The sequence below is a fragment of the Melopsittacus undulatus genome, chromosome 8, assembly GCF_012275295.1.
Source record: "Melopsittacus undulatus isolate bMelUnd1 chromosome 8, bMelUnd1.mat.Z, whole genome shotgun sequence".
Taxonomy (NCBI): Eukaryota; Metazoa; Chordata; class Aves; order Psittaciformes; family Psittaculidae; genus Melopsittacus; species Melopsittacus undulatus.
Genome location: NC_047534.1, coordinates 27310575 through 27320307, shown reverse-complemented (window position 1 = coordinate 27320307; position 9733 = coordinate 27310575). Strand labels below are relative to the sequence as shown.

Genomic DNA, 9733 nt, shown 5'->3' with positions numbered 1-9733 from the left:
AAGAAAGAGAGTGCATCTGACTCTCCAGCTTGTGTGGGGGTATGTGTGTTATGCAGGCAGCAGAGGCCTGGATGGCGAAGGTCTCCCAGCGATCCTGGCCATCCAGGGCTTGGGCCCCCAGCACTGTGCTGCATTCCAGCCTCCTCCTCTCCCAGGCCCATGCCCCTGCTCACACAGAGAGGCAGCCAGACGTGAATGTGAGAAAGCTTCCTCAGGCAAGTCCCTTCTGCAAATCATGGGATAGTTGTCTTCTAAAATAATCATAATTAAAAGGGGCATAAGCAAAGGGAGAGCTGGGGTGTGAGTTTGCTTCTTTAGTGTGTCCTTATAGCATTCAAACATAGTGAAAGGGATTTTTTTCCTAACAATATACTTCTCCATGCCCTTTCTAGTACACTCCCCATCCTTCAAGATCAAAGGGTCTCAGTACAATATTTGCCTACAGCAGAAAAGCTCATGAGCAATATCTTTCAGGACCATTTCCGTCTGTTTACTGGAGTTAATAAATTGTAAATTGATTTTTAAGTGGTGGACATACACCCCTTTAGAGATATGGAGACACAGCCAAATTCAGATGACTGCTGTGTCAGTGCAATTGCAGAATCATTTCTATAAATGTTGTAAAGATATTCCAGATTCCTCCTTATTTTCCCCTTTTCCTTTCAAGAATACATGATATGGGGCTTGAGCCTGGGTATGGACCTGAATTCTGCCCGTCCTTTCTTGTTTTTTCTACTTTAAGCCTAGAGGAATTTGGAAAGCAGAGTTGTCTGAACTGTGATATCCACATACGCTTCTCAGGAAATAGAAGCAATACAAAGATGAAGACATTTTACCTGTTTTAATGTTTAAATTGTTGCTGTGAAAGAGTGTGTGACATCAGGTATAGGGGCAACTCTGTGGCTTAGAAGCATTGAGACTAGTGTTTTATAGACAGACTGTACACAAACTCACACACATGTATGTAATTTGAAAGCAAAACGAAGCCTCATAGTTTCCTTCTTATCTGGAAATTTGTAGATTATCCTCTTGGAAAGGTTAGTTTGAAGCCTTTATGGGAAAAGTGCCTTTAATTCTGTAACAAGCTGAAGTGAACTTGCAGAAGAATCCCTTATTAATTGCTGATACAATAACATGATTTGGTGTTCTGGACACTCGGTGTAATCATTTAGGATGTGCTTTAGCAAACATGTGATTGCACAGCTTAACAGGGCATTTTAGGACCCATTTCCATATGTCCCAAAGGGATGAAGTTATCGCAGCTCTCTGGCCTCCAGTGCACATCCCTACCTTCAAGCTTTAATGTGCTTTCACATTCACAGGACTAAGGCCTCAGAGTTCATGGTTTTTGGGGTCAGGTCACGGTCAGTGGCAGTAAGGCCAAGCAAACCTAGCCCTGATCCATCAGCTGAGGGTGTTAGACTGCACTTCTGCTGCAGGAGGGAAGCTGCTGGGTAGGGATTGGCAGAAGTACTGCTCCTTGGCCTTATCCTTCAGAGGGTAAATAAACTTAATTTCAGATTCATCCACTGTTATTTGCTAACAGCAAATAATGCAGGTTTTGAGGTGAGGTAGGATCGCACTGTTCTATGGCCCCTAAGGAAGGAGAAGGTGTCCAGCACAGCCTTTACAGAGCAGTTTCCAAACCTGTGAGCCTTTGCCTGATGCATAGAACTTTCATCCAGAACTAATCCATCTGCATTGTCAGGCGGAAGAGGGATTTGGATGGAAAAATAGTAGATGTCTGGATGTTTGGCAGCAGTGGGTTTACCAGCCTGTAAATCTTCACAGAGAAAAATCTCAACTCTGCTGTCTTTAAATACATGCAGGAATTGACTTATTTGACATTGAGACAAAACTACATAAAGGAAACTTGTACCTCTACAGCACTCGATTGCAGTCACCCACAAGGCAACAGCAGTCTCTTTTTCCATCCTGAGAGTTGTGGTTGAAAAGATACATGCACACTGTGTATGTGCACCTCACAAGAAGAAACAAAAGCACATCATCTGAGTTTGCTTAGGTTTAGCAAAGGTCAGAGATTTTCGCACCTAGGTGAGCTGTCATCTGGCTTGGGGCAATTCTCTTTTCTCTCGCATCCTTTGCTGGAACAGCAGGAGAGCTTTACTGGTGTGAAAGACTAAGCTGTCTTCAGGCTATAAAGGACTTGAGTCACAAACCACTTCCCCCCTCCCCATGCATATTTTTGTATTAATTCAGGACCTTCTAAAATTGTCCTAATATCTGCTCACCTGTTGGTTCTGAAAACCTGTTGAAGGCCAAGGCTTAGGCTAAGGGAGGTGATATTACTTAGCTCTAAACTAAGTAATTCTAGACCAGAGGGGTCTAAACTTCTCCTACTTTTAAACATTGAGCTTCATTTTCATGAACTTAAACCAAATGAAGTAATTACCTAGGAACAATTGCATGATTAAGGCACAACACCACCATCTAAGGAACTGCACCACATAAATACATGTAGAAAATAATCAATACTTGCATGAACAGGACACCTCTAAAGTGTGGGAATAAACTGACACTACAGCCCCTACCAGTTCAGTGACCAAGAGGCAGCTCCACATGTTGGTGCTCCAGAGCAATGCTGTGCTTTTGCATTTCTTAAAGGGATATTTAGAATCAAGATCTTTATTACCACTTTTGAGCACATGATGCCTCTTTAAACATTTCCCTCTTTAACTGAAGCCTTGGTTCTTTCCTTTTTTTCCTGTTTGTTGTTTTATTTTCCTCTTTCATTTTTCACTTCTTAAACCTCCCATGCAACAACTATTTTGGCTTTTAATGGAGAGAATTTTTCTGCATCCAGCAAACTGTAAACCATGTCGCTTGGATACAGCAAAAGCCGAAATTCCACAGATTTCCATAAAGTCATGCATTGTGTTTGGAGGGGGAGTGTGCTGGGCATTCTTTGATTTTTGTGTCCTGCATTAACATTCGTAGAGAAAAAGAGGAAGAAAGAGAAAAGAGAAAAGGAGAGGGAGAGAGAAAGAAGGGAATAAGTGAGGAAAGAAAGTAAGAAAGAAGAAAAAAACAATGAAGGAAGAGGGCAGAAAGAAAGAAGAGAGAAAGGAAGGAAAAGAGAGAAAGAAAGAAGGGAAAGAAAGGAAAGAAGGAAGCCTCTGTGATGAACGCAAAATATGACCTTTTCTTTTCAAAAAGTTTGTGCTGTCCCTCTCGTTTAGCACCAGTGCGGCTCATCCGTTCTCTTCAAGACGCTTCGGAGCTGTTAAGCATCTAGGGGTGATAATTTGACTTTCAGCTAAACCGGAGGGCTGCAGCAGACAGCAGTAGGTGGTGATGTAATAGGTACCAACGCACATGGATATATAAATATCGCGGCTAGAGCTGAAGCGCTATGGCTGAGCAGCTATTAGAAGAAGATCAGCACTTCAGACAAGACTCCTGGAGTTGAGATCAAGTTCAGAAACTCTTGCTTCTGGGATTTCCTCTCCATGCAGCCAACACAGGGAAACAGCAAATCCTCCGGGGACTGAGTGCGGGACTCTCTTCCTTCCCTTCCGCCTCACTTCTTCTTCCCCCCCGCCATCCCCCACCCCCCCTTTTGTGTGTGTTCTGTTTTGGAGTTTATTTTTTTCTTGTTGTTGGTTTCCCTTTTTTCTCTCTTTCCCCCCTTCCTCCTCCAACTTTTGACCTCAGTATAAAGCGGGAGCTGGGGGGTGAGCGTCTTGTCGGAGCCCCTAAACCGGGATGCCTCTCCCCGTGGCGCTGCTGCCGGCGCTGCTCCTGGGCTTGCTATGGCCAGGAGCCGTCCGCGGCCGGTCGCTCCCGAGTCATCTCCCTGCCGGGCCCCGCCAGCGCCGCTGGGACGCTGCTCTCTTCGCCCGCTCTGTCGCTCGCCTCCCGGCCGAGCGCCGCGACGCCGGCCGCGACGGCGACTACCTCTTGGGTATCAAACGTTTGCGGCGCCTCTACTGCAACGTGGGCATCGGTTTTCACATCCAGGTCTTGCCCGACGGCCGTATCGAGGGAATCCACAGCGAGAATCGATACAGTAAGCCGGTGACGACCCCCGTGGCGGAGAAGGTGAGGCGCTCCGCTCCCGCGGAACCGCCCTCGAGGGAGGTTCCGCGGGCGCGGAGCGGCTCACCTGCCTCGTAGAGCGGTGTGTGGCTAAAAGTGTGGGTGCATGGCTGATCTCTAAGTACCCTAACAATCTCGCCCTTGCACAGCACCTCCGGGCTGCTCACCTCGGCTTCCCAAAAGGCTCCGGGCGCCGGGGGCAGCGGGGAGGCGGCGGTGCCCATCGGGCTCCAGAGGAGCCGCTCGGGCGCTGCTCGGCGCCGTGATTGCCACCGGCAGGCACCAGGTGTCGGGGCTGGCTCAACATCTGGAGGGTCCGCAGCATCGTGGGCCGCCCAGTCTGAGAAGGGGCCAGAGAGAGCGCAGCTCTCCCGCAGACTTGAAAAGCATCTGCTGGGGACTTAACCCCGTGGCCCCATAGCTCTGATATCCAACTGAAACAATAAGATCTGGGAGGGGGGAATATAAGCTGCATGATGACAAAGGTTTCGTTTGCCCCAAGCACAAACTCTGGCTTATTTTAACCTCGTCTACACAGGAGGATGCCTGGGGCAAAGTAAAAATAGATACTTGGCTAAAAGGAGAGAGGTCCCAGCATGGGGCATGGTGCAGCACGTTGAGCATGGGGCTGGGATTCTGCGGCCACCCACAGTGGTGCTTGGGCATGGAGATCCATACCAAGCCAGGAATGAGAGCTTCTAGGTGAGGGCAGCATTGGCACCACACGCGCCTTCTGGGCACAGCCCTTTGTCTCCCTGATTCCTGTGTCTCCTCTGTAGGTCTGCTGGAAATCTCCCCCGTGGAAAGAGGAGTGGTGAGCATATTTGGTGTTAGAAGTGGACTCTTCGTGGCCATGAATAGCAAAGGGAAACTCTATGGATCTGTAAGTAGCCACCGAGTGTGTGTCTGGGGGAGGATACCATGATCAGCTGGGGTGGGAGGTGTGAATAATGCTAAAAGCTGCCCAAGCCCCATCATTGCCCCTCCTGGGTCAGACAACACAAAGCATTCCCTGTTGCCTTGCTAATAGGTGTGCTACCCAGGTATGCTGCTTAATGAGATTTTGAAGTGAAACCCACTCTTTTACATTATGCTTTCTCCTTGGTTCCCTCATAAAAACTATAGTCACCCAACCATGGTACCCTTCTTTCCTACCACGTAGACCAACAGAGTAGTCAATTTCTGTGGCAAGACCTCAAGTTAGCCTCTGTCCATCTCTTTCTTATATTTGAGTACAAACAGCCTCAAGCAGGTATGGCAATTGCTCATTCCATCTCCCAGAGGGCACTTGAACTTGGGATCCATGAGGCCCCCACAAATGATCCTCATGATGTGATGAATCAGTTCTTATCTCATACCTCTTGATCCCTTTTTGTTAGTGCTCTTGATTGGAGAGTCTGTTCCCATGACAGTTCAGCATTCTCAGGATTTGGACTTCTATAAGAAGGCAGATCTATTAGGATACAATACAGATCTTTTTGACTCTGAATCTGTGGAAATAATAGAGGCATTTTATAAAATACACTTGAGGCAGACAACAGCAGTGCATGTCTTTGCCCATGTTGAGCTGACCTCCTGCTTTTGAGTTCACCTCTGTAAAAGTTACTGACCTGCATAACCTTTCAAACCCACGTTCCTTCCTTACCCATGGCTTTTTTATTTCATGTTTCTCCATGATACTTTCAAGAAACTTGGGCTGAGGGAGAGCCACACCATGTCAAAGTTACCTAGGGTATTTTCACATGAAGATATAAAGCATCCAGAATTACCTTCTGGGGCATCAGTCCTGTTATAGAGGATTTTGACGCTTATAAAAGTCAGGCAGAATCAGTCACCAAAGTGCGTGAGTCCCCTTTGCATCATTCCTTAGGAAGTCTGCTGCTTCAGTGTCCTGTATAAAGTAATTCCCAGTAGAGTATTCATCTTGGCAGGCTGAGACTTCCCTTAGAAAACCCTAGGGTTTTGCTCACTAGTAAGAGATGAGTTAGTTTGTTACTCTCCAGATAACACACTTGTAATACCCATCCCTCTTTGTATTTACAGATGAAACCTCTTCACTTGCAGGGTGCCTTTTGTCAGCTCTGTTTTCCCTTTGGATAGCATAAGTTATCCAAACCCTTCCTTAGATTTTAAAACTGAAGAAACAGAAAATACCGTGCATGCTGAGTGTCTTTAAAATGCTTCTTTCTCTTCAAGCAACACAAGGAAATGATAGCAGTCAGGTTTTTCTGAAGCCTCTCAGGCAATTTATTGCTGGTAGGACAACCACTGAACAATTAAATGAGCAGGGCAGCAGAATTGAGCCTTATCCCTCTGCAGCACTGTATAATGTGCCCCTCTCCCTCAAGAGCTATGGGTGTCCTTCCCACCTTTAGATGGACATGCTCAGCCTGGAAACAGCATCCTAAATCATCCTCTGCATTTTGAGGCCTGTTTGAAGCTTCATTTGGGTGACCACTTCAAAAAGTTACTAAGTGGGGGGAGTCAGCTGCATGTTTCCTCTCAGCACACCTTCTACACCTGGTAGCAAGAGTATTTCCACACCTGATGTTTAAAATTCCTTCCCTCTCATTCTACCCTTTTAATTTCAGACCCATTTCAATGATGAGTGCAAATTCAAAGAGATTCTCCTGCCAAACAACTACAATGCTTATGAATCCAGGATTTATCCCGGGATGTATATAGCCCTGAGCAAAAATGGAAGAACAAAGAAAGGCAATAAAGTATCTCCCACAATGACAGTGACACATTTTCTACCCAGAATCTGAGACATCTCCCTTCAGACCTACCTCAGCACAGGCAAAGATGCAAGACACGTTTGGGGAAGTGAAACATGGTGCACTTTTACTGGAGAGTTTTATGCAAGAGTAGGTGTAAGATACTTAAGTTAATTATTTAAATCTGTATATATTGCCACAAAAGTTATTTATAGTTCTCATTCTTATTTGTGGGTTGGTTTTTTTTTTAATTTCTGAAAAAAAACAAACCTCGGACCCAAGGTATTTCATTTCATGGTGCAACAGTAGAAGGTTTCTGCTTTGTGGTTTATTTAATTTGCTTCCAAGTTATCACAGGTGTGCTGCTACTCCTTGTCCTAAACCAGGTGGAATTCAATTCCTTTAGTACAATGTTTTGCACTTTTCGTGTGTTGTATAGTGTCTACCACTGTACATGTGTTTGTGTGTTTGTTATGGTGGCTTTGTTCCCCTCAGCATGTTCTCCAACCTCCCCCATGATTCCCAGAGAATCTCTTTCTTCCTCCGAGAAGGAACGGAGGGATGCCTGGGTGGGATGACAGCATAGAGCCACACACAATGCCTGACCTCCTTTGTGCAGAGTTGCTATTTCGTTGGAACAGGATCAGTTTACCTTGATGCTGAAGGGCTACCCCTCAAATCTGTTTTTAGATCTGCCAATGCTGAACTTTGAACTTTCCTGCAGTCCATCTTAATGCTGCCAGGCAGTAGAGAGGCTGAAGCACCTATAGAAACTCAGCAGGATTGGGGTTGGGGTTTATTATTTAGATCAACAGGAGCATACAATCTTTTGAGGCCTTCAATGGAAGCGTATACTGCATATGATTGCTTGGCATTAAGCTAAAACAAAATGTGTCTGTCTCTTCCTCCGTGAGGGCACTGTGCAACATGCTACTATGAACTGATTACATTGTGTTCAAATCAAATCCCCTTTCATATTTGGAGATTATATTAATTTTGCAAAGTTTCTGAAACTTTTTAATACTCCTCAGTTTTTAAAAGGCAAAAAGCTTTTGCTGGTTGGTAAAAAACACAATCTCCACAGAGAGATTAGATTGATTGCAAAGAGTTGAGGTTGTTTTGTACTATTTATCCTTTTTGGTGCAGTATCTGGAAGGAGAAATATGCTGCTTTTTTCTGTCTCATTCCCTGACAAAGTTGATTAATTTCTACCTCACTAATTCTCCAAGCCAGTCTCCTAACAAAATCTGCATGGAAGGAAGGTAAATGCTTTTCTGCTTGGTCTTACAGCTCTGGAGGAGGGCCCCGGGGAACAATCGTAATCCCAAATCTCTTTTTTTTCCATATGTAGCCAGAACTATTCAGGATAGAGTTGGTTGCATCCTATTTGAGCCTTGTCACGTTTGAGCTATCTTTACCCAGTGGTTTACTTTTAGTAAGGATAATCATGGTGAAAATATTTGCAGACAGCTGTCAGGCTGCAGTACTATATCGTCATCAAGTAACCTTATATTTTTCTTTATATATTTTGCAAGTGTAACTCATGTTGCTAATGTGATGAAGGAAAAGAAAGGTTTGATTAGGGGAGAATCACTAAAAGGATCCATTTGTCTTATTTTTTTTCTTTCTTCTTTTTTTGTAAAAGATGCCTCGTCCTCGGGGAATCAGTATGTTAAGTGGAAACCAGAACTAACCATGTATGATGACTTAGAGGGTGTTTACAGATGATCTTCCAACCTGAGCTAGCCATTTCTGACTACATCAAAATCTGAGTTCAGCTTTTTTTGTTTTCTCTTTACATTCCTACCCAAAAGCTTTCGTTTCTTTGTAATGGTATAAACTTGCCTGTATCCCCTACATGACCTTTGAAGACAAAATCGACTCATCAAAGTTCAGTAAGACCAGAGCAGACCAGGACCAGATCTTAAGGCAGCTGCTGTCAAAGCAAAAAGAACAATTAAAAGGAAGCCAAGTCAAGAGAAAGTGCATAGGAAACATCATGCCTAAGGACTTGTTATATTTTTTTCCCTGTAATTTGGGGGGATTTCTGTACATCCTATGTTTTCTATATGTGAGTAATCATTGTGTAATTATCACCACTACCTCTAACAACCAACAGTGTTGTTCCAGATTTCAGATAGCAAAACCAGATCACTAAGATTTTTCTCTGGGAATGGTTCTTTGTCACTTTTCACTCCATTAAATCCACAACTGACGGCCTCACACAAAATACATTCAGAGGTAGTTGTTGTAACTTCGAAGTATTGTGATGAAAACTTGATAACAATGTTACATGGGATGAGCTTTCACCATTTAGCAGAATCTGTCTGTAGTTTTATACAGGTGCTGTTCAAGACTGTGGTGTATGTGCTGTGCACATTTAAATGCATAATAAATGGCAAACGTTTACAAGGTATGGCACTCTGGCATTGATTTTAACTCTTTAGAAGAGAATGCATCCTCCAGTGGAAGACAAAAAAGTTGCTATTTTACTTTCCCAAAGAGCGGGGAGTCTTTGCGCCTATGCCAGCTACTTCACGAATGACAGCCTGGATTTCTTACTCAGCTAAAGTTCCCCCTGCCAAAGTTGGAAATAGTCCAGGAAAACACAGCTTCCCAAGCTCAGTAACAGATATGCACACTTGCATCTGCCCCACACTAATATTCTTACATGTATTATCTGTGTGGTTATTAACAAGGGCAGCTTTTGGTGCAGCATCTAGTGTTAACGATACAAAACACAAACTGGCTTTGGAGTTTTTTGGATGTAAGCACTACAAATGAAACCTGAATGTCTTTTGTTTGCTTTGTATGAGTGCTGCTTGCTTGCCCTGTGAAGTACTACACTGATGCAAGAATTTGTAGGATTACCTCTTTGATTTGAGATACTGTCTCCTTTTACAGTTAGCGATTATACGTGTGTACAGAAAGAGGAAGTGCTGTATAGCACAATTTAC

General features: G+C 44.3%; 1 protein-coding gene across 1 annotated transcript; it reads left to right on the top strand.

Annotated features, from left to right (window-relative positions):
* Positions 1-3726: 3726 nt before the first annotated feature.
* Positions 3727-6827, top strand: FGF4 (fibroblast growth factor 4). Its single transcript, XM_005150712.1, has 3 exons — positions 3727-4030; positions 4839-4942; positions 6651-6827. Exons 1-3 carry the CDS (start codon positions 3727-3729, stop codon positions 6825-6827), a joined length of 585 nt encoding a protein of 194 aa, XP_005150769.1.
* The last annotated feature ends 2906 nt before the right edge of the window (positions 6828-9733 follow it).

Coding starts and splice junctions, on each gene's coding strand:
- FGF4 (XM_005150712.1), top strand. CDS start 3,727: ATGCCTCTCCCCGTGGCGCTGCTGCCGGCGCTGCTCCTGGGCTTGCTA. Junction 4,031..4,838: donor CCACAGCGAGAATCGATACA/GTAAGCCGGTGA, acceptor TCTCCTCTGTAG/GTCTGCTGGAAATCTCCCCC. Junction 4,943..6,650: donor AAGGGAAACTCTATGGATCT/GTAAGTAGCCAC, acceptor TTTTAATTTCAG/ACCCATTTCAATGATGAGTG.